Consider the following 26,598-nt stretch of genomic DNA (forward strand, 5'->3'; position numbering starts at 1 on the left):
CCCTGTCACACTTGTCCACATGTCCATGGTTAAGTGGACAGTGGGTACAACTGCATTTGTTAGGACACTGAGGACACTTTTTCTGCCATCTCTGTACATTCTCGGTATCGCCTGCCTAATGAAGTGGCACTTAGATGGGATTTGATAACAGGGACAAAGTACCTCAAACAATTCTCTAAGTCCCACTGAACTAATGGCGGATACCAGACACACGTCTAATGGGCCCTACACACTGGCAGATAATACTAAAAGATATGAACGATATCGTTCATTAATGAAAGAGATACCGTTCATATCTTTCAGTGTGGAAGCACCATCGATGAATGATGCGCAGCCCGGCTCTCGTTCATCGCTGGTACCCCGCCGCTTGTGCATGCAGGCCAATACGGACGAGATCGTCCATATTTGCCTGCACTGCTATGTAGCCGGGTGACGGTGGCTATGAAGAAACTTCACTCCCCCCATCACTGCCCCCCCCCCCCCCCCGCCCCCCGCCGCCGGGTCGCCCGTCAGCTCTATCCACTGTCGGGCAGCTCGGCGGCAGAGCGGTATGTGTGTAGGGCTCATAACACCACATAGCTGTTAAGGCCTCAGTTATCCGATTTGCATAAGAATGACTGCTGTCATGTTTCATCTTCCTCACAAAGGACTGTTGGACAGTCAATTGCTCAGTTGAAGTAGTACAAGTGGTCTTCCGACTTCCCCTCTGGGATGACGATTGACTCCCAGCAGCAACAACAGCAGCGGCAGCAGCAACAGTAGGCATACCACTCAAGGATCCTCCGGAGTGATCCCGGTTAGGAGAGGACTCATCAGTCTTGCCAGGGACATGGATATGGACCAATACCCTCACAACTTGACTCAGACTTCTGATGAATGCGCTGCAGGTGACATATAAGGGGGGATGTTCCCATGTTGTTAACATCCTTACCCCTACTTATTACAGATTGACAGAGGCAACACACGGCTTGACACCTGTTGTCCAGATTTGTGGAGAAATAATTCCACACTGAAGAGGTGGCTTTTTTGGTATTTTGCCCAGGAATCACAACGGCTTATTCATCCCACGGACAACAGGTGTCTCCCCCAGTGCCTGATTTAAGCAAACCACATCACCATCAGAATCCTCATCGTCAACTTCCTTCTCAGCACCAGCAACACCCATATCCTCATCCTGGTGTACTTCAACAGTGACATCCTCAATTTTAATATCAGAAACTGGACTGTGGGTGCTACTTCCAGCACTTCCAGAGGGCATGCAAAAGGTCGAAGGAGCCACCTCGTCCTGTCCAGTGTTGGGAAGGTCAGGCATCGCAACCGCCGACACACTTGGACTCTCCTTGGGGATTTGTGATACCATCTTAGAACGCACAGTTCTTTGCTGTGCTTTTTCCAGATTAACGCTTATCATTTTTCTAGCAGGAGGATGAGGGTTTCCATTGTCATGTGAAGCTGAACCACTAGTCATGAACATAGGCCTGGGCCTCAGCCGTTCCTTGCCACTCCGTGTCGTAAATGGCATATTGGCAAGTTTACGTTTCTCCTCAGACCATTTAAATTTCTTTTTTTGGGTCTTTTACTGAACTTTGGCTTTTTGGATTTTACATGCCCTCTACTATCACATTGGGCATCGGCCTTGGCAGACGCCGTTGATGGCATTTCATCATCTATGGCATGACTAGTGGCAGCAGCTTCAGGAGGAAGTGGTTCTTGATCTTTCCCTATTGCATCCTCCAAATATTAATAACCCCTTTATTTGGAGTAAATAATATAAAGCAAAGGACAGCATCACTGAACTTATATGGCAGCACCACTGGACTGGACTTATACGGAATTATATGGATTTATATAGAATCATACGGCAGGATCACTAAATTTATATGCCAGTACCACTGGAATTATACGGCAGGATCACTTAAATTATATGGCAGGATCACTGGATTTATACGGCAGTACCGCTGGACATATACAGCAGTATCACTGGACATATACGGCAGTATCACTGGACTGCACTTATACGCCAGTACCACTGGAATTATACATCAGGATCACTGGATTTATACGCCAGTACCACTGGAATTATACGGCAGGATCATTGGAATTATACATCAGGATCACTGGAATTATACATCAGGATCACTGGAATAATACAGCAGGATCACTGGAATTATATGGCAGGATCACTGGAATTATATGGCTTTACCACTGGACATATACAGCAGTATCACTGGACTGGACTTATACGCCAGTACCACTGGAATTATATGGCAGGATCACTGGATTTATACGGCAGTACTGCTGGATATATACGGCAGTATCAATGGACATATACAGCAATGACACCACCACTGGATTGATGCAACACAACACAGTACCACTGGACTGGAATTATACAGCAGCACTGGACATATGGCAGCAGAGGACACAACCACTGTGACTGAACAGATGCAGCACAAGACACTACCACTGAGGACACTGAGGACAGAGACACATCCTCTCTCTACACTCTCCAAAACCGGAGTGAAAATGGCGGGGACGCGCGACTCCTTATATGGAATCCAAACCCTGCGAGAATCTGACAGCGGATGATGACATTTTGCCTCATTCTGGTTTCCGAGTCAGGCGGGAAAACCCGAACCTGACTCGGATCCGGGATCATGTAGTAAAGTTCGGGGGGGTGGGGGGGGGGGTCGTTTCTCATTTCTAGTAGTGATTCTAGATCCGAGTCCCTCTGTGGAGCCTGCTTACTTACTCAACATGATCACATGATTCATGTAGCCTATCACGCTGCTCTCATGTAAAATATATAGATGAGTACAATGGGTATTGTACGTTGTCCTGTTACCACTACAAATTACCTGAGCCACACACTGTATAATAAAGGCAGGGGATATATAAGAACATGATTAGGTAATCAAAACAATTACTACAACTCTCAGCAGCTGCACAGTGATCTAGGATACTATACTCTGCAGTGTCTGTTTGCTTAGGTAATCTGGAGTTATTGTTTTGTGCAGAATTTAACCTGTTTAATTGTTAGATATTTGGGGAATTTGGGATGTCCTCCTCCCATATCATTATTTGTTTGTTTTAGCTTTATTGCCCACCAGTGGGTGTTGGGCAATGGGTGGGGTTTTAATCAGTGAACCTATACCTTACACATGTTAATGTTAGTTCATATTAGAGTATACTTGGCTGATTAAGCCTGGCTGATTGATCCAGGGTGTAGGACTCTAAGGGAGGAGGCTCAAAGGGAGCAGATATATAATTTTAATATCAAAGCCTGGACTTAGTCTGGACGAAAAACTGAAAGAAAACCTCAAACAACAACAACAGATGAACTACTTATCAATATCAACTGCATATGCAAATTTATCACCCTCCAACTTTCACTCTGTGAACACTTTGCAACCCATTTGCAGAAAAGAACATATGTAAGATCTGGTTTCCATCCATAATCAGGATCACAAAGATCTTCTTTGGGACAATTGTGAGTTCATCTTCTCATCTACAAACACTTAAAAAATCTAACAGAATTACCATTGCTTCTTAACCCTCTCACAATCCTTTCATTTCTTACAGCCCAAATACATTTCTGCACCCACTTTATCTACGCTTTTGACTCATTTCATACTAAATCTACACCCATTGAGCCTACACTGCTTTTCTCACCTGCATTTCTGCAATTCTTCTGCTCTGATTCCCTTACAGTCTCCACTCCTACTTCCACTTTCCCTCAACCTATTTACCTACTTAACACTATGTCAAGGCTTTCTTATACTCCCCACATCACTCAGTGTCTACCTAATAATGTATCTTTATCCTTCCACCCTAGTCTCCAACACCTCCTCCTCTGTCTCCCCTCCATCCCTCTGTTTCCATCCCCCTCCTTTCCTGTTACCCCACTTTCATTTACCTCTGCCCCATGGTCCTGCTACCCCACAACTCAGCCCTGCTCCCTCTCTCCCTTCCCTGTCACCTCCCCATACCCCCATCCACATCACACTGACCTCCCTCCCTGCCCACCTCCTGCAGTTTCCCCTCCTAGCTCAGGCACCCGTACCATCACTACTCTCTCATCATCCCTGCCCTCAAAGTTAATCTCACTTCATCGTTACAGCAACCCTGATAATCTCATTCACATCTCTCACACAAACTCATAGCCCCTATCCTGTGCCCTCTGGAATGACAGATCTGTTTGTAACAAACTGGTCCCCACTCATGACCTTTTCATTTCCAACTCCCTACACCTACTAGCCATTACTGAAACTTGGATTACGCCCTCTGACACTACTTCTCCTGCTGCTCTCTCTGCTGGGGGCCTCACATTCACACACACACCCCGACCTGGGGGTCGCCATGGGGGTGGTGTTGGGGTCCTTTTACCTTCTAGTTACTCCTACCAACTCATACCACCAGAACCATCCCTTACATTCTCTACATTTGAGGTCCATGCCATACGCCTCTTCCAACTAGTCCATCTTAGAGTAGCTGTCATTTACCGCCCCCCCCCCCCCCCCCCCCGGCACTGCTTCCAAATTCATCGACAACTTTGCTTCCTGGCTTCCTCACTTCCTCTCTTCTGACATTCCCTCCATTATCCTAAGTGATTTCATCATCCCTATTGACATCCCCACACAATCCCCTGCCTCTAAACTCCTTAACCTCACCTCTTCACTTGGTCTCTCCCAGTGGACCTCCTCACCCTCCCATGTTAATGGGAGCTCACTGGATCTGGTCTTCACTCACCGCTGTGATATTTCTGATTTTTCCAACTCCCCATTTCCCCTCTCTGACCACCACCTGCTCTCCTTTAACCTATCTCTCTCGACTTCCCCATCTCTACCTCCTAAGGCTACCATCACTAAGCGTAACATTGAAGCTATTGACACCACATTCCTTTCCTCCCTGTTTGATTCACTTCTCTCTCCTATTCTCTCTCTCTCATGCCCTGAACAAGCCACTTCCACATACAATGCATCCCTTACTTCTGCTCTTGACTCTGTTGCTCCACCAACCACTATTCACCCTTGCAAATTAACACCTCAACCCTGGCACACCAAATGCACCAGATATCTGCAGAAATGCTCACGTACTGCTGAGCGACACTGGAGGAAATCGCGCTCTAAGGCAGACTTCCTCCATTTCAAACTTATGCTCTCATCCTTCAGTGCTGCCCTTTCTCTTGCTAAACAGTCATACTTCAAGAACCTCATCTCCTCCCAGTCTTCCAACCCCCGGCGCCTCTTTGCCACTCTCAACTCACTCCTCTGCCCACCTCCACCTTGTCTCCCTTCCTCACTCTCTGCTCTTGACTTTGCCACTTACTTCACATCCAAAATTGACTCCATATGTCAGGACATCACACCACACCAGACCATCAATAACCAGCTTTCTCCCATCCCTTACCAACCCTCCCCATCCCTCGCACCTACTCTGACATCTTTCTCCCATGCATCTGGAGAGGAAGTCATAGCCCTCATTCGTTCCTGTCCCCTCACCACCTCCCCACTTGACCCTATCCCCTCCCGCCTCCTCCGCTACCTCTCTCCTTCTGCTTGTTCCCATCTTTCCCACCTTCTCAATCTATCCCTCTCATCAGGCACTGTCCCCTCTGCCTTCAAGCATGCACTCATCTCTCCTATTCTTAAAAAACCTACACTTGATCCAAACACTCTCTCCAACTACCGACCCATCTCTCTCCTCCCTTTTGCCTCCAAACTCCTTGAGCGTATTGTCTACAACCGCCTTACTTCCTTTCTTTCCTCACACTCACTGCTTGACCCATTCCAGTCTGGCTTCCGTCCTCTCCACTCCACTGAAACTGCCCTTACAAAAGTATGCAATGACCTCCATGCTGCTAAATCTAAGGGACACCACTCTATACTTATTCTACTTGATCTCTCTGCTGCTTTTGACACTGTGGACCATCCTCTCCTACTGCAAATTCTTCACTCCATTGGTCTGCGTGACACTGCCCTCTCTTGGCTGTCCTCCTACCTTTCTGACCGTTCTTTCTCTGTCTCCTCTCATGACTCCACCTCCCCCTCACTTCCACTAACTGTAGGGGTACCCCAAGGTTCTGTCCTTGGTCCTCTTCTCTTCTCTCTCTATACGTCCTCACTAGGTAAGCTCATTAGTTCTTTTGGTTTCCAATATCATATCTATGCTGATGACACCCAAATGTATCTTTCCTCTCCAGACCTCTCCCCTGCTCTCCTCACTCGTATCTCCAACTGTCTCTCTGCTACCTCCTCCTGGATGTCCCAGTGCTTTCTTAAACTTAACATGTCTAAGACCGAGCTGATCATCTTCCCTCCCTCCCGCATAACCTCACCTCCTACAATCTCATTATCTATTGATGGCACTACTGTCTCCTCTAGCCCCCAAGTGCGCTGTCTTGGAGTAATCCTTGACTCCTCCCTCTCCTTCAAACCACACATTCAGCACCTCTCACAAACCTGCCATTTTCATCTAAAAAATATTTCCTGGATCAGACCCTTTCTGACCCAGGATGCTACTAAGACTCTTATCCACTCACTGGTCATCTCCAGACTGGACTACTGTAACCTGCTCCTGACTGGCATTCCTGACAAATACCTCTCTCCACTCCAATCTATCCTCAATGCTGCTGCCCGGCTCATCTTCCTCACCAAACGCACTACGTCCGCCTCTCCTCTTTTACTAGACCTTCACTGGCTCCCCTTCCCTTTCAGAATCGATTTCAAGCTTCTCACACTCGCTTACAAAGCCCTCACCCACTCCTCTCCCATCTACATCTCTGACCTTATCTCCCTTTACACTCCCACCCGTCCTCTTCGCTCTGCTAATGCACGCCGACTCTCCTGCCTACGGATTATTTCCTCCCACTCCTACCTCCAAGATTTTTCACGTGCTGCACCACTTCTCCCCCTCAGACTTTCCACCTCTCTACAAAACTTCAAACGGGCTCTCAAGACCCACTTCTTCACCAAACCCAGCCAAATCTCATCCTAACCCTCTGTTCTACGATCTCTATGTACCCCATCTGTGTCACCCCTGTCTGTCTACCCCTCCCCTTTAGAATGTAAGCAGGGCCCTCTTCCCTCATGTGCTTATCCTTTCTTACTTTAATAATCTTCAACTGCACCACATCCAGTAGTCTTCTGCCACCTGATACTTATTCCAGTGTCATCTGCTGATGTAACTATGTTTATTTACCCTGTACTTGTCCTATACTGTCATCAACTGTAAGTTGCTGTTTTCATGTTTGATTATTTGTTTATGTACTCTGTAATTGGGCGCTGCGGAACCCTTGTGGCGCCATATAAATAAAGAATAATAATAATAATAATTCCTGATTGTGGATAATTTTAGCATCTAACATTTATTTGGTTATAATGAGCCCTTTTGGAAAAAAATAATAATAAATATGATAACAATGATCTAACATAATGGTAAATTACAGCAGCATCTCTCTATATTATAAGTATAACACTGATATGTATTATAATGCACGTAACTTAATAGTGAGTCATATATTATACTGTACTTGCAATGTATATTTATATGATTTGCTAAGTGTAAATGTATAATTATATTAATAATCATATACTACAATACCAGTACGGACGTACTGGTTTGATCTTTTTCACATCCTCTTTACAAGCAAAACATTTGTTCACCATAAAGCATTTTATGATGCTGCATAAGCTGTATTTTATTCAAGAGTTTTTGCTGAGCCACCACCATCAATGTGATTCCACCTGAAATGCCCGTTGTTGGGTGAAAATAAAATGTATAAGACTTTTTTTCATATACCATGATTGATTGAGTGCCTCTTTTCCATAGTATATTTTTACTGGACCATCAAGCAACAGACTATAGGGAGCACCTGGATATATTATTTTTCAAAAGTGTGCAAATGTATATATAGCTTTATTTTTATATATATATATATATATATATATATATATATATATATGGGATATTTGCTGTGATATAATTATAGGGCATACATACTGTAGATAACCAGTCCTATAACCTATGTGTGAATAGTGACTCAAATAAATATGTGTCAAATGCAAATGACAGAAGATCACATAGTGAATGTGAAATGTGAGTATATTAATACACAATAGACTGTAAAAAAATATAATAATTATTAGTGAAAGTGCTGGTGTAAGTGTATAAGTGAGGTGCAAAATAAATACTAGAGTAGATAAGAATTTATGGTAATAGTAGAACCCTATATATCTTGTCAAATAAAAAAAAAGGATACCATAAGCACAAATATTCAAGGATGAATTCTTTAAAATTTTACCCAGTAAAACACAAAATAATATGTGTTCAGAGAGGTTCAGTACTATTCAAATACAACATGTTTAATGAAGCCTAAACCCACAACCCCTCTTCAAATTGCTTATCAGGCATAGAACAATGTGTACAACAACTCTGGTAACATGTGAGCTAAATAATGCTCATATAGACAGATACAGGTAGAAAAGGACAGACAGGTATAATCAGATGTACCAACACTAAAGTTGTTGTTTTTCAGAATGGAGACGCAGACGCCATTAGTATAGATGGTGGAAATGTTTTCAAAGCTTCTTTTGACCCTTATAATTTGGAGCCCATTATAAAAGAAAGTTATGGTGTACACAAAGGTGAGTTCATATGTCTGCTATACTCATGCATTATTCATTTGTACTATAATACTCCAGCAATAACTTTTCTAGTTTATTCATCAATAATAGAAAAATGACCTTTGGATTTAACCAAATAAGATACCATTTAGAGATGGACGTGCGGCAATTTGGTTTTGCATAATACACACATTTGCATACTGTGCAAAGTATCAAAGTAGTCCTAATGTACAAAGTAACAAACACAAGCGACAAACAAGAGTAATACAGGTTGAGTATCCCTTATCCAAAATGCAAAATCCCACATTTTTGGGTCCCCTACTGAGATAGTGACATAAATATTATCTATATTAGATATATTATTTAGAAATAGACATATTTAAAGATAATATATATATATATATATATATATATATATATATATGTGTGTGTGTCATTATCTCAGTAGAGGACACAAAAATGTGGGATTTTGAATTTTGGATAAGGGATACTCAACCTGTACTTGAGTTTTGTCACATTGGTGATTCATCTTGGCACAAGATGTTGTTCAATTCCGAGGAGTCCCATCATTTGTCAACCAATGCTCAGATCAGTTATAGTTACAGCAGGCACCATTTAGACTGCAGTTCTCATGGCTCTGTGAGAGACTGAACCTCTTATTTTTATCTTGCCTCATATACCCTAAACTGGGTATTCGATAAATGTGGAGTTATGTGTCACTTGATTGGCGCTATCCACTGAACCAATAAAAGAAGGTAATATGTTAAATATGATGCAAACTTAATTTACAATGACAAACAGACAAGGATAAAATACATGGTTATTAATAGAGATGGCACTCTTTCAATAACATAAAGTCTGTGATGTTGGATAGAGAAAAGTCTGTATCCTACCAAGGATGATGTGCAGGAGCCGCAGGTGTAAATGTGCAGAGTGACCAGGTTCTCCCTGCACATGGCTCTAAAGCTGAACCGAAATATTTCCATGATAGTCAGTGGTATTCTTCTTTATAGTAATCACAGGTGAAGCTTTCCAACACGTTTCAAGACACATCAGGGCTCTTCTTCAAGGCTTGATCAAGGCCCTGCTGTGTCAGGGGTGCACAGATCAATATATATTATACTAAGTAGCGCACAGATCAATATGTATTATACTAAGAAGGGCACAGATCAATGGGGGTCATTCCGAGTTGTTCGCTCGCAAGCTACTTTTGGCAGCTTTGCACACGCTAAGCCGCCGCCTACTGGGAGTGAATCTTGGCTTATCAAAATTGCGAATGAAAGATTAGCAGAATTGCGAATAGACACTTCTTAGCAGTTTCTGAGTAGCTCCACACTTACTCGGCATCTGCGATCAGTTCAGTGCTTGTCGTTCCTGGTTTGACGTCACAAACACACCCAGCGTTCGCCCAGACACTCCTCCGTTTCTCCAGCCACTCCCGCGTTTTTCCCAGAAACGGTAGCGTTTTTTCACACACACCCATAAAACGGCCAGTTTCCGCCCAGAAACACCCACTTCCTGTCAATCACATTACGATCACCAGAACGAAGAAAAAACCTCGTAATGCCGTGAGTAAAATACCTAACTGCATAGCAAATTTACTTGGCGCAGTCGCAATGCGGACATTGCGCATGCGCATTAGCGACTAATCGCTCCGTTGCGAGAAAAAAATAACGAGCGAACAACTCGGAATGACCCCCAATATGTATTATACTAAGTAGCGCACAGATCAATATGTACTATACTAAGGAGGGCACAGATCAATATGTATTATATTAAGAAGGGCACAGATCAATATGTATTATACTAAGTAGCGCACAGATCAATATGTATTATACTAAGTAGCGCACAGATCAATATGTACTATACTAAGGAGGGCACAGATCAGTATGTATTATAGTAAGGAGGGCACAGATCAATATGTATTATATTAAGAAGGGCACATATCAATATGTATTATACTAAGTAGCGCACAGATCAATATGTATTATACTAAGGAGGGCACAGATTAATATGTATTATACTAAGTAGCGCACAGATCAATATGTATTATACTAAAAAGGGCACAGATCAATATGTATTATACTAAGAAGGGCACAGATCAATATGTATTATATTAAGGTGGTACAGATCAATATGTATTATACTAAGGGGTGCAGAGATCAATATGTATTATATAGTCACACTCCGGACTTTTAAAAGTACTTTCTTACCTATGCGATGTCTGTCCTGGCTGATGCAAAGGTCCGTACACGCTGTATCCACACATCGCACCCAGAGGTCCACCAGCGCTGATCCAGCATGAAGTCTCCTGCAGCAGCTGCTGCTTCTGTGCATAGCACTTCACTGCGCTGTCTTCCATTATTTTAGTGTTTATTTCTCATTGTGTTCACTTCCTGGTGTTTGGGCCTAGTCAGAGATTCCCTCCAAATTCAGATGCGGGCGCGAACATCTTGGATTCCATTAGCTGATCCTCCATTGTTCAATCCTGGAGCTCCTTTTGTCAGCTGACTGCAACATCCAATGAATCCACACTGCAAGGTATAAAGGTAACTTCCTGGGATTACCAATTTGTCAGTACAACAGTCTCTATTCAGAAAGTAACAGCTCTGTGCTGAGCTCCTTCATTCCAGTGACTTTGGTCCAGTCTGTCCAGAGTCCATTCCGGCTATCATTGCTATTTGGACTTTGCCTTTTTTCAGTGTCTTTCTGCAATACTACCAGTGTTAAGATTCCGGATCGAGCCCGATGAGCACTCCAGTCCGTTCTGGTTCCATTCCGGATGCTATTGTCATTTGAAATGTCTCTTTCTGCAATACTACCAGTTTAAAGATTCCGGATCAAGCCCGGTGAGCATTCCAGTCCGTTCCGGTTCCATTACAGATACTATTGTTATTTGAACGGTGTCTTACTTTAATACTGTCAAGTGTCAAGATTCTGGATCAAGCCTGGTCAGCACTACAGTCCAGTACAGTTTCATTTTGGATATTATTGTTATTTGGACTTTATCTTCAACAATCCAATCAAGGATATTATTGTTATTTGAACTTTGTCTTCTTCAGTCCAATCCAGTTTCATTCCTGTGGCTAACCTGGTATCGTATGACAGCATACAGTAACTGCAGTGAATCATGGATGTTGTTCTTTAATAAAAGTTTTATTCTTTATTATAATTGCCTCTGGGCTTGTCACTGCTAAAACACCAACAATTCTTTCAAGTCTATGCTCCATACCTGGTTAAAGCCTTTATAATTCCTCTGTGTCAACTCCATCCACAAACGCCTGTCCAAACCAAACCGAACCCAACCCTCAGGCATGACATATATTAAGGGGTGCACAGATCAATATGTATTATACTAAGAAGGACACAGATCAATATGTATTATACTGAGGGGGGCACAGATCAATATGTATAATAAGGGGTGCACAGATCAATCTGTAGACCGGTTGGCCCACAACAACCTTGAGCTCAACCCCCTCAAAACTGTCAAGATGATAGTGGACTTCACAAAGAAGTCAGCTAGTGCACCTCTGCTAATGATTGCTGACAGTGTGGTATTGCTAGTGGACTCCTTTAGTTCCTAGGGACCACAATCTCCTGGGACCTTAAATGGGGGTCCAACGCTGACGCCACTGTCGGGAAAGCGCACCAGAGGTTGTTCTTTCTCAGTCAACTAAGGAAGTTCAACATCCCACAGAAGCTTCTGCTTCTCTTCTACTCCGCAATTGTGGAGTCGGTACTGTGCTCCTCCATACTGGTATGGCATGGCTCCGCCAGCGCGAGGGACAGATGCAGGCTCCAAAAGGTGGTCAGAACCACAGAGAAGATCATCAGGGCTGACCCTTCCTCAGTCCAGGACCTGTACCTGTCCAGAGCTAAAAAGCTGGCAATGAAGATAGCAAAGGACCAGCTACACATACAGATGACACAAAGGTATGCAACAGGGTAGACACACCAGGTGGGGTAAAACAAATGATTGAGGATCTAGGTAGACTAGAGGAATGGTCAAGAGTGTGGCAATTACAGTTTAATGCCAAAAAAATGCAAAATCATGCACTTGGTCTCAAAAATCCAAAGGCTAAATATAGTATTAATGGCACTATATTGGAAACTACTGAGGAGGAAAGGGATCTAGGAGTCACTATTTCAGATGACTTAAAAGCAGGTAAGCAATGTAACAAGGCAATGAGGAAGGCTAGTCAGATGCTTGGCTGCATTGGGAGAGGAATCAGCAGCAGAAAGAAAGAAGTAATAATGCCACTGTATAGGTCATTGGTACGGCCTCATCTAGAATACTGTGTTCAATTCTGGAGGCTATATCTTCAAAAGGATATTAATACATTAGAAACTGTACAAAGAAGGGCAACTAAAATGGTGCATGGCCTACATCACAAAACATACCCAGAAAGACTAAGAAATCTCAATATGTATAGTTAGGAGCAGAGAAGGGAAAGGAGGTACATAATAGAAACTTTCAAATATATCAAGGGTTTTAACAAAGTCCAGGAGGGAAATATTCTCCAAATGAAGAGAAGCAATAGGACACAAGGACATGCACTGAGACTGGAGGGGGGGAGGTTCAGGGGAAATTTGTGGAAAAATTACTACACAGAAAGGGTAGTGGACAAGTGGAATAGCCTCCCATCAGAGGTGGTAGAGGCTAAGACAGTAGAGCAATTTAAACATGCATGGGATAGACATAAGGATATCCTTACAAAGAAATAAGGATCAATTAAGGTTAGAGATAAATATAATGTAAAAAAAAAAAGGGGGGGGGGAGACTAGGTGGGCCAAGTGGCTCTTATCTGCCGACAAATTCTATGTTTCTATGTTTTACACCCCAGCCACAGCATGTTTGTCTTGCTTCCTTCAGGCAGGCATTACAGGGCCGTCCCCACTGGGTCCACCAGTAGCCTCAAAAGTTTTGTTCCCCAAGCAGTCCGCCTGCTGAACTCCTGAATGTTGGTTGACTAGATGTACATGTAACTCACTTGTGTCCCTTTGGTATACCTATCTGTATGACTTTACTTGCGAACGCCTGTGCGAATGGATCCTTTGAACAAACCCATCGCAGAACGGCGATCCGCTTTGTACTCGTGCAACGTTCCTGCGCATTGTATTGTATACGCATGTGCAGTTTATACCTGATTGCACGCTGTACGAAAACGCAGCCTATCGATCAGGTCTGAATTACCCCCAATATGTATTATATTAAGGGGTGCACAGATCAATATGTATTAGACTAAGGAGGGCACAGATCAATACGTATTATACTAAGTAGCGCACAGATCAGTATGTATTATAGTAAGGGGGGCACAGATCAATATGTATTATAATAAAGGCGGCACAGATCAATATGTATTATACTAAGGGGTGCACATATCAATATGTATTATACTAAGGGGGTCACAGATCAATATGTATTATACTAAGTAGCGCACAGATCAGTATGTATTATAGTAAGGAGGGCACAGATCAATATGTCTTATACTAAGGGGGGCACAGATCAATATGTATTATACTAAGGGGGGCACAGATCACTATGTATTAAACTAAGGGGTTCACAGATCAATATGTATTATTCTAAGGAGGGCACAGATCAATATGTCTTATACTAAGGAGGGCACAGAACAATATGTATTAAACTAAGGGGTTCACAGATCAATGGCCCTCATTCCGAGTTGATCGGTCGCAAGGCGAATGTAGCAGAGTTACACACGCTAAGCCGCCGCCTACTGGGAGTGAATCTTAGCTTCTTAAAATTGCGACCGATGTATTCGCAATATTGCGATTACTAACTACTTAGCAGTTTCAGAGTAGCTCCAGACTTACTCTGCCTGTGCGATCATTTCAGTGCTTGTCGTTCCTGGTTGACGTCACAAACACACCCAGCGTTCGCCCAGGCACTCCCACCGTTTCCCCGGCCACTCCTGCGTTTTTTCCGGAAACGGTAGCGTTTTCAGCCACACGCCCCTGAAACGCCGTGTTTCCGCCCAGTAACACCCATTTCCTGTCAATCACATTACGATCGCCGGAGCGAAGAAAAAGCCGTGAGTAAAATTACTTTCATCATAGTAAAGTTACTTGGCGCAGTCGCAGTGCGAACATTGCGCATGCGTACTAAGCGGATTTTCACTGCGATGCGATGAAAAATACCGAGCGAACAACTCGGAATGAGGGCCAATATGTATTATTCTAAGGAGGGCACAGATCAATATGTATTATACTAAGGGGGGCACAGATCAATATGTATTATAGTAAGGAGGGCACAGATCAATATGTATTAAACTAAGGGGTTCACAGATCAATATGTATTATTCTAAGGAGGGCACAGATCAATATGTATTAAACTAAGGGGTTCACAGATCAATATGTATTATTCTAAGGAGGGCACAGATCAATATGTGTTATACAGTGGGGCACAGATCAATATGTATTATAGTAAGAAGGGCACAGACGAGCCTGGGTATAGAGTACCCACTTGCCACCCTTCACTGCGCCATTGTGTGTTTCAATGTTATGCCACTCAATGTATATATTAAAAAAAAATGGCTGGCAGTGGGTGACAGGCAAGAGTGATTGGCAGTGGGTGACAGACGACAGTGACTGGCAGTAAGTGACAGGCGAAACTGACTGGGAGTGGGTGAAGGGGTGAGGGTGATTGGCAGTGGGTGACCGTGTGAGGGTGACTGGCAGTGGGTAACAGGGCGAGAGTGACTGGCAGTGGGTGACAGGGCGAGAGTGACTGGCAGTGGGTGACAGGGTGAGAGAGACTGGCAGTGGGTGACAAGGTGTGTGATTGGCAGTGGGTGACCGGGTGAGGGTGTCTGGCAGTGGGTGACAGGGCGAGCGTGACTGGCAGTGAGTGACAGGGCGAAAATGACTGGCAGTGGGTGACAGGGCGAGAGTGACAGGCAGTGGGTGACAGGGTCAGAGTGACAGACAGTGGGTGATTTGCTGTGGGTGACCACATGGAGAGAGTGACAGACAGAGTGTGGCAGGCAGTGGGTGACAGTGCACACTGTAGTATATAATAGCACTTTTAAAATAAAATTAAAACTCGTCCTTTTGAGATATACTGGCGTTGGAGAGTGCCCACACCAATGTCCTTCGGTTGTTGCCTAGGCAACAAACAGTAATCATCCATCCCGTGTATCAGTAGTTCAGATGATTAGTGTTTGTTCATTTTGCCACCACCATAGGACATCAATATGAACATTTTTACCCTGGAACTCTATGGTTACAGGGTTTACATTTGTTTGTAAAAACCTGGTAAATGCTCCTCAGTGCTGATAGTTGAAAACCAATAGTCGGCTAAGATTAAGGGATTCTCTCACTGAACTTGTATTTTATTAATGTAGATTTATCCCCCTGCTTGATGGAGCGTAAACGACTGCTTGCACTGAAACCGACCCTACGGGGAGATTATGTGCCCGAATGCAATGAAAAAGGCGACTATAGTCCAATGCAGTGTCGTGGCAGCAACGGCCAATGTTGGTGTGTTCACACGAATGGTGAAGAGATTGCTGGTACAAGGACCCAATCTGGCCAAACACGCCCGACATGTGGCCCTATGCTTTCTCAGCCTTGTCTGATAAACTGATCTACTGGGAGAAAACATATACGATCTTCACATGTAAAACCATTCATACAAGATAATAAGAACTTATAAGAGAACTTTTATTTTGTAGTATGAAAATTCCCACTGGCGCAAACAGGGGTGTGTGGTCATGGCTCATGGGGGCGTGCCATGAGTAAGGGGGCCTCGCCTGGCCTTACAGTATGCCCCCATCTAACTATTTCCTGACCACAGGTGGGTGGAAGGGCAAACAAAAGGGGCAGCAAAGCAGAAAGCTGGAAGGCTGTACTGCTCAGCCAGCCCTGTTCTCTGTGTGGCCGAACTGGCCCATCAACCCTTCTGGCATTTCCCAGAAGTGCCAAAAGGCGCGCACTTTTAGTGTTTTGGTTTTCAATCTGGATCCTCACTAGTGTTTTGGATCTGGATTAGTTTTGCCAAAAATACCCTTTCGGGTTTTGGATCGGGATGATTTTTGGAAAAAACATAAAAATAGCTAAAATAACAGAATTTGGGGGTAATTTTCGATCCTACGGTATTATTAACCTCAATAACATTCATTTCCACTCATTTCCAGTCTATTCTGAACACCACACAACATTGTTTTTAGGCCTAAAAGTTGCACCAAGGTAGCTGTATGACTAAGCTAAGCGACACAAACACCTGGCCCATCTAGGAGTGGCACTGTAGTGGCAGACAGGATGGTACTTAAAAAAAAAAAAAAACTAGTCCCCAAACACCACATCATGCAAAGAAATAAAAGACGTGCAATGAGGTAGCTATATGACTAAGCTTAGCGACACAAGTGTGCGGCACAAACACCTGGCCCATCTAGGACTGGCACTGCAGTGGCAGACAGGATGGCACTTGAAAAAACTAGGCCCCAAACAGCAAATCATGCAAAGAAGAAAAAGAGATGCAATGAGGTAGCTGTATGACTAAGCTAAGCAACACAAGTATGCAGCACAAACATCATGGAACATGCTGGAATTTGCACAGATGTCATACACGCAAAATTTTGGTGGCACAGGAGAGCATACCTCTAAACCACACACACACACACACACACACACACACACACACACGGCAAAGCCTGTAAAATTAATTTGGATAATAATAACCCTTTTAGTTGGATCTATTATAATAATATGCAGAACAGGCGAGCGTACCCCTACACCACACAGGGCAAACCCTGTAAACATTATTTGGATAATAATAGAAGTAATGTATATAAGCCTTTTATTTGGAGTAAATAATATAAAGCACAGGAAACCACCACTGGACTTATGGCAGCACAAGACAGCACCACTGGACTGATGCAGCACAAGACAGCACCACTGGACTGGACTTATGTGGAAGTACCCCTGGACTTATACGGCAGTACCCCTGGAGAAGTACAGCAGTGTCAGACAGGATGGCACTTTAAAAAACTAGTCCCCAAACAGCACATGATGCAAAGAAGAAAAAGAGGTGCAAGATGGAATTGTCCTTGGGCCCTCCCACCCACCCTAATGTTGTATAAACAGGACATGCACACTTTAACAAGCCAATCATTTCAGCGACAGGGTTTGCCACACGACTGTGGCTTAAATGACTGGTTTGTTTGGGCCCCCACCAAAAAAGAAGCAATCAATCTCTCCTTGCACAAACTGGCTCTACAGAGGCAAGATGTTGACCTCATCCTCATCCTCTGATTCCTCACCCCTTTCAGTGTGTACATCCTCCTCCTCACAGATTATTAATTCGTCCCCACTGGAATCCACCATCACAGGTCCCTGTGTACTTTCTGGAGGCAATTGTTGGTCAAGGTCTTCCCGGAGGAATTTATTCATTTTGATGAACATCATCTTCTCCACTGAATGGGGAAGTTTCCTCCTACGCCGATCGCTGACAAGGTTACCGGCTGCACTTAACACTCTTTCAGAGTACACACTGGAGGGGGGGCAACTTAGGTAAAATAAAGCCAGTTTGTGCAAGGGCATCCAAATTGCTTCTTTTTCCTGCCAGTATATGCACGGACTGTCTGACATGCCTTCTTGGATGCTGTCACTCATATAATCCTCCACCATTCTTTCAATGGTGATAGAATCATATGTAGTGACAGTAGACATATCAGTAATCGTTGGCAGGTCCATCAGTCCGGACCAGATGTCAGCACTCTCTCCTGACTGCCCTGTATCACCGCCAGCAGCTGGGCTAGGAAATCTTATCCTTTTCCTCGCAGCCCCAGTTGTGGGAGAAAACGAACGAGGAGCTGTTGACGGGTCACGTTCCACTTGAGTTGACAATTTTCTCACAAGCAGCTTTTTGAACCTCTTCAGACTTGTGTCTGCCAGAAAGAGATACAATGTAGGCTTTAAACCTAGAATCGAGCACGATGGCCAAAATGTAGTGCTCTGATTTCAACAGATTGACCACCTTTGAATCCTGGCAAAGCGAATGAAGGGCTCCATCCACAAGTCCGACATACTATGCAGAATCACTATGTCTTAGCTCCTACTTCAATTTCTCCAGCTGCTTCTGCAAAATCCTGATAAGGGGAATGACCTAAATCAAGCTGGCAGTGTCTGAACTGACTTCACGTGTGGCAAGTTCGAAGGGTTGGAGAACTTTGCACAAGACGGAAATCATTCTCCACTGCGCTTGAGTCAGGTGCATTCCCCCTCCTTTGCCTATATCGTAGGTGGATGTATAGGCTTGAATGGCCTTTTGCTGCTCCTCCATCCTCTGAAGCATATAGAGTGTTGAATTCCACCTTGTGACCACCTCTTGCTTCAGTTGATGGCAGGGCAGGTTCAGGAATGTTTGATGGCGCTCCTGTCTTCGGCACGCGGTGGCTGAATGCCGAAAGTGGCCCGCAATTTTTCGGGCCACTGACAGCATCTCCTGCATGCCCCTGTCATTTAAAAAAAAATTCTGCACCACCAAATTAATTGTATATGCAAAACATGGAACATGCTGGAATTTGCCCAGAAGTAATGCGCGCACAATATTGGTGTCATTGTCCAAAATCACAAATCCCCAGGAGAGTCTAATTGGGGTAAGCCATTGTGTGATGATGTCCCTCAGTTACCATAATAGGTTGTCAGTGGTGTGCCTCTTACGGAAAGCAGTGATACATAGCGTAGCATGCCTAGGAACGAGTTGGCATTTGTGAGATGCTGCTACTGGTGCCGCTGCTGTTGTTGTTGCTGCGGGAGGCAATACATCTACCCAGTGGGCTGTCACAGTCATATAGTCCTTAGTCTGCCCTGTTCCACTTGTCCACATGTCCACGGTTAAGTGGACAGTGGGTACAACTGCATTTTGTAGGATACGGAGGACACTTTTTCTGATGTCTCTGTACATTCTCGATATCACCTGCCTAGTGAAGTGGAACCTAGGTGGGATTTGGTACCGGGGACACACTACCTCAAACAATTCTCTAAGTCCCATTGAACTAATGGCGGATACCGGACGCACGTATAACACCTACATAGCTGTCAAGGCCTCAGTTATACGCTTTGCAAAAGGATGACTGCTGTCATATTTCATCTTCCTCACAAAGGACTTTTGGACAGTCAATTGCTTAGTTAAAGTAGTACAAGTGGTCTTCCGACTTTCCTTCTGGAATGATGATCGACTCCCAGCAGCAACAACAGCAGCAGCAGCAGCAGCAGCAACAGAAGCAGTAGCAGGTGTACCACTCAAGGATCCTCCGGAGGAATCCCGGTTAGGAGAGGACTCCTCAATCTTGCCAGTGACATGGCCTGCAGGACTACTGACGTTCCTGAGTGAGGAGGAAGTTGACGTTGAGGGAGTTGGTGGTGTGGCTTGCAGGAGCTTGGGTACAAGAGGAAGAAGGGATTTAGGTGTCAGTGGACCTCTTACTCTCTTACCCAAAGTTTCACAACTTGACACTGACTTCTGATGAATGCGCTGCAGGTGACGTATAAGGGAGGATGTTCCTAGGTGGTTAACGTCCTTACCCCTACTTATTACAGATTGACAGAGGCAACACACGGCTTGACACATGTTGTCCGGATTTGTGGAGAAATAATTCCACACCGAAGAGGTGGCTTTTTTGGATTTTCGCCCAGGCATCACAATGGGCTTCTTTATCCCAAGGACAACAGGTGTCTCCCCGGTGCCTGATTTAAACAAACCACATCACCATCAGAATCCTCATCGTCAACTTCCTCCTCAGCGCCAGCAACACCCATATCCTCATCCTGGTGTACTTCAACAATGACATCCTCAATTTTAATATCAGAAACTGGACTGTGGGTGCTCCTTCCAGCACTTGCAGGGGGCGTGCAAATGGTGGAAGGAGCCACCTCCTCCCGTCCAGCATTGGGAAGGTCAGGCATCACAACTGCCAACACACTTGGACTCTCCTTGGAGATTTGTGATACCATCTTAGAACGCACAGTACTTTGCTGGGCTTTTGCCAGCTTAACTGTTATCATTTTTCTAATGGGAGGATGAGGGCTTCCATCGCCATGTGAAGCTGAACCACTAGTCATGTACATAGGCCAGGGCCTTAGCCGTTCCTTGTCACTCCGTGTCGTAAATAGCATATTGGCAAGTTTATGTTTCTCCTCAAACCATTTCAATTTATTTTTGGGGTCTTTTTATTGAACTTTGGCTTTTTGGATTTTACATTCCCTTAACTATCACATTGGGTATCGGCCTTGGCAGACGACGTTGATGGGATTTCAGCGTCTATGTCATGATTAGTGGCAGCAGCTTCAGCACTAGGATGAAGTGGTTCTTGAACTTTCCCTATTGTATCCTCCAAATTTTTGTTCTCCATTATTTTTCTGGAGTTATATATCAATATGCGGTACGGGAGAGCGTATTATACAGCAGGATCACTGGATTTATACGCCAGTGCCACTGGAATTATACGACAGGATCACTGGAATTTATCTAGCAATAGCACTGGATTTATAAGCCAGTACCACTGGACAGATATTGCCGTATCACTGGACTGGACTTACACGCCAGTACTACTGGAATTATACAGCAGGATCACTGGACTTATACACCAATACCACTGGAATTATGCTGCAGGATCACTGGAATTATACAGCAGTACCACTGGACAGGGTCGGATTGGGATTGAACACCAGCCCGGGAAATTTATGGAAGTAGCCCTAATGGAGACTGAGTCTGTTGAGGGGGAGGTATCTGTCAAGAGGGTGGGGTCACTCCTCAGAGGTCCTGATTCTGAGATAGACACAGTTGGGGCCTCCTTTGCTTTACATTATGCTAATGTTTACCTATGGCTTTATGCATATGCTGCTGTAATGTCCTTCCCTGATGTACATCTGTACGTCTGAATGTACAACGACTGTTATCCCACTTTCAGTGTCTACTGACACTGCAGCCTTGCCTTTAATCTACTTCTGATTTTATTGATTTTTCATTCTACAAACCCCTTTTTTTTACTTATATGTTTCAAAGTACAGGGAGGAGAGACACCTTTGACCGGGGCCAGGGAGAGGATGCTGCTGGGCTGGTAAACTTTCTCCAGGTTCTCCATTGCTAGAACAGCTTCAACACTTTTCGCAGCAAGCGGCACCTGGAAGTCTTTTCTAGCCTAACTTCCGGATTGCATTCCAATGAACCGCAAGTACTGGAAGCAGTGTGAGCCAGTCCAGCCTGAGTGTGAATCAGCCTAGCTGAAGGGGGTATGGGACAGGCCCATCAGAATCTGTCATGGTGTCCTGGTGGGCCAACCCGCCCCTGCCACTGGACATATACGGCAGTATCACTGGACTGGACTTATACGCCAGCACCACTGGAATTATACGGCAGGATCACTGGATTTATACGCCAGTACCAGTGGAATTATACGGCAGGATCACTGGAATTATACGGCAGTACCACTGGACTGGACTCATACGCCAGTACCACTTGAATTATACGTCAGGATCACTTGAATTATACGGCAATACCACTGGAATTACACACCAGTACCACTGGTATTATACAGCAGGATCACAGGAATTATACGGCAGTACCACTGGACTTATACGGCAGTACCACTGGACATATACAGCAGTATCACTGGACTGGACTCATACGCCAGTACCACTGGAATTATACGTCAGGATCATTTGAATTATACGGCAGTACCACTGGACTTATATCATCCATTACTCAATATGCCACACACTGTGATGGCCATAACACATTATGCCACCCACTGTAATGCCCATTACACATTATGCCACACATCATAATGCCCATTACATCATGACACACCATAATGCCCATCACACAATTTGCCACACACCGTATCATCATTACTCAATATGCCACACACTGTAATGGCCATTACACATTATGCCACGCACAATTATGTCCCACACACAATAATGCCCCTTACAAATTATGCCCAACAGTAAGGCTCTAATTACTTTTAACTTGCTGTACCTGCTCATTGCTAGAGGTCTAATGCTCGTTGCCAAGGATTCCATGCTCGTTGCCATGGGTTTCGTTCTCTGGGTTCTATGGCTGTGGCCAGGAGTTTCCCTGTTTGCTGCTGGGGATCTCATGCTTGTTGCCAAGCGGTTTCCCTGATCGCTGCCAGGGATCTCATGCTCATTGCCAAGGGGTTTCCCTGCTCACTGCCAGGGGTCTCACGCTCATTGCCAAGGAGCTTCCTGTCCATTGCCAAGGGTTTCTTGCTTGTTGTCAAGGAGTTTTCTGCTGATCGCCAAGGGTTTCATGCTCATTGCCAAGGTATTTTACTGCTCAGTGCCAAGGGGTTTCAGTTCCCGGCCATCAGTGACAGAGAACACCGGGGCCTGTGGGGGAACCTGCCATATAAAATGACAACCATGGAGCAGGAGAAAGATGCTAGAGGACCTATTTAACCTCTAGCATCCATCTCATGCACCGCCCATCATTGGGTTTCCCTCCGGCAGGGTCCACAGGTTATCCACAGGATAACAATGGGATATGATGACGCAACGGCGGATTTGCACCAAACGGTCCAAGCTTTTGGCCTCCCAGCATGCAATGGGCCCGTCCATATATCCCTGCCTCCTGGCTCAGGCAAATCAGTTTTATGTTTGGTGCAGCAGGAGCCATATTTAATGGGCTGCTGGTTTTTAGCAGCCATAAGCTTTTTTATTTTATTTTTACAGTTTTACTATTTTTTTGAGCGATCTTTCTAAAAAGCGTCTTATCCGTACCTTGGAAAGAGTCGCTCCAGCAACTCCCTGCTGGGTCGCGACTTTGCTTACCCACGTGTACAGTGCTGTTTCAGCGGGCGTGTGTGTAGGATGTACTAGAAAGTCCAGCAGAAGTTACCAGGCTGTGGCTGGAGCACGGGGAGCACGGGGAGAAGGTATGGCATCGGTTCCACTTAGTAGGTGAACACAGACACAGCCGCACTGTTTCAGGAGGAGACTACCAAACAGTTCCTGATGCGGCTGCCACCACGGGTGCACCAGCACTAGGCCTTAGGGATCATAGGCTTTAGGATTAGTATAAGGCCGCGATTGATAGGGTTGATGTCAGCAGTCAGTAATCATTTGCTCCCTTAGTCGTCCCTCCCCCAGTTCATGATTAGTTTCCTCCAAGTCTCCCGCCATGAACTGAGTTCCCGCTTCCTTCTGAGACGTTGTGTATGTAAGGGGACCCAGTTGCAGCATAGGCAGCTGTGTTCACTTGGGCATCTGTGTTCACTGTAGATTCATGGAGAGGTTATGTACACTAATAGCATCTGGATCCACTCAGCGTTCAGTAACGTATTGATTGATCCGGGAAGCGGGGTAAAGTCTCCCTGTATCCCACGCTCCTGAGTCAGGTGATACAGCACTAAGTCTCCACCTTTGAGTATGAATAGTTGGATAAGTACCTGATGCATATGAGTCTGATAACTATTGCTGCTGGTTTCTGTCGCTATGCGACTGAATACGTTTAAAAAAAAATCTCCTATATAAGGTAAGGCAGTAATATGTTCTCATTCATACTTGAATTATATTTGTAGTTGATTATGTGCTCATAATACTTATTATACTAATGTATAACCTGTGACTGATTGTTAGTGTGATTGCTGACTTTACTATAATTCTGTCAGTTTTCTGCGTATTCCGATCCTCAATGCTGGTGCAAAGCAGGGTAGGGTCAGATTGTATGTCACTTTAACAAAATTTAAAGTGATTACAGTAACAAATTGTGTAGTTAACATTGTACAGGTGTGTGATTTATTTATCATGTCTAAGAGTGGCAAGGGTGAGGAAAACACACTTTCCTCTCACGATCTGGTTCATAATGGATTATGTACAAAATGTTTAGCTTTCACCAAAGCCTCTTAAATAAGCGAGGCAGGCACAGGTTTAAGTTAAACCCCATGGGCTACTTTTGCACAGACATTATCCAGTATAGCTGAGTGGATAATGCCAGCTCCTATACCAGGGTTAGGTTAAACTATTAACCCTTACATGCAACTTTCCACCTGGGTTTTATCCAGCACAGGAATGGCAACCTCTCAACAAAAGCAGGCTGAAAGGCCGGTGGTAAGTAAATCACATAGACATGAAACAACATCTTCACAGTCTACACATGTTTCAGATGAGGACTCGTCGGAGGATGAGGACTCATCGCACTCTGGGTCTGCATACAGAGACGAGGAGGAAGGTCTCAGCTCAGTGAACATACCTGAGCTAATTAGTGCTATGAAAGCCATTTTATCCTTAGAGGAGGAAGCAGAGCCTTTGATAAAATCTAAGGCACCTCTATTTAAACATCCCAAAACAGTTAGGACTGAGTTTCCTGGGTTAGATCAGCTGAATAGAAATTATGCAAGAGGCCTGGGTTATGCCTAGTAAGAAGTTTAGGATTCCAAAGAAATGGAATTCACATTATCCTCTTCCAGCTGGGGACTGTTTAAAAAGGGAGGTGGCTCCCAAAGTAGATGCGCATGTCATTAGATTGGTGCAAAAATCTACATTATCTTCAACATCATTAAATGTGTCACAGATAGGAAGATAGTTGGTCTTCTAAAAACCATTTTCTCTTTGTCTGGGGCATAAGACCAGCAATGGCTTCAGCCTGGATGGCAAAAGTAATGGCAGCCTGGGCTGAAGCATTGGAGGATGATTTTTCAATGGCATCTAGAGAGCAAAAATCTACATAATGAACAATTGTCTCTCAGGCATCAGCCTAAGCAGTAGCAGCTCACAGAGCTACGTACTTGTAAAGCTGACTCAGAATCCAAGAAGGTTCTGCAATCTTTGCCTTTTACTGGACATATTCTTTCTGGTAAAGAATTAAACAGTGTTTTGGAGTCAGAAGCAGATTCAAATAAAGTAAGTTCCTTTCTCAAATCCAAGCCTAGGTTTCCAGCTTTTCGGCCCTTTTGTACTCAAGGAAAAGCTAAATGAAAGGGTGATGGCAAATAGTCTCAATCTGTCAAGTCTATTAAGGCTAAAAAACCATTGGGCTACCAGAGAACCGGCTTCCAAATCAGAACATAAGTCATCAGCCTGATGGTGTGGGCCTTTACCTGGTGGACCCCAGGGTGGGAGGTTGATTTCTTCAGTTTGCACAGATCTGGCAGCAATCTACCACAGATGCCTGGGTGCAAGAAGCGGTATCTCACGGTTATGCGTTTTCCTGCACAACAAGGACAAGGTTTTTATTCCAACCTCTTTCTAGTCCAGAAGCCAAATGGGTCGTTCCAGCCCATACTCAATCTCAAAGTGCTGAACAAGTACATTTGGGTGCCTCAGTTTCATATAGAGACTTTACGTTCCATTATTTTGGCCATGGAGCCGGAGGATTTTATGGTGTCCATTGATATCCAGGCTGTTTACCTACATGTTCCTATAGCACTGCCCCATCAGCGCTATCTTAGGTTTGCTATCCTCCAGCATCATTTTCAGTTTCAGGCCCTACCATTTGGACTGGTCACAGCTCCCAAAGTATTCACCAAAATTATAATGGTGATGGCATCATATCTCCGTCAGCAGGGGATAAGGATTTTTCCATAACTCGACGATTTATTAATCCTGGTACAGTCTCAGGAATTATTTTAGTGTCATCTGCAACAGACAATTGCTTGTTTACAGAGACACAGTTGGCTCATAAATTGGGCAAAGTCATCTCTAGTTCCGTCACAACGGATGACTCATTTGGGGGCTGTGCTGGATTTAGGTCTTCAGAGAATAATTTTACCTCTCAACAAAATATCCAAAATGTAGTCAAGGATTCAGGAGCTGCTACATAGTCAAGGGGTATCCTTTCACGCCACAATATGTGTGATGGGGTTGATGGTGTCAACATTCGACATGGTGGAGTATGCTCAGTTCCATTCGAGGGCTCTGCAGCATCTGATCCTTTCCAAATGGAATGGTTTTCATCAGACAATAAAAACGCAGACTATGGTCCTTCATCTGG

At 44.4% G+C, this 26,598-nt stretch overlaps 1 protein-coding gene across 1 annotated transcript in view; it reads left to right on the forward strand.

Moving 5' to 3' along the window:
* LOC134909106 (uncharacterized) overlaps positions 1–26,598 on the forward strand; it is a 272,045-nt gene that overhangs the window by 14,663 nt on the left and 230,784 nt on the right. The window contains exon 3 of the mRNA XM_063915544.1: positions 8,537–8,645. Coding sequence (XP_063771614.1) covers positions 8,537–8,645 — 109 coding nt within the window. The remainder of the gene's footprint in view (positions 1–8,536; positions 8,646–26,598) is intronic.

The sequence above is a fragment of the Pseudophryne corroboree genome, chromosome 4, assembly GCF_028390025.1.
Source record: "Pseudophryne corroboree isolate aPseCor3 chromosome 4, aPseCor3.hap2, whole genome shotgun sequence".
Lineage (NCBI taxonomy): Eukaryota > Metazoa > Chordata > Amphibia > Anura > Myobatrachidae > Pseudophryne > Pseudophryne corroboree.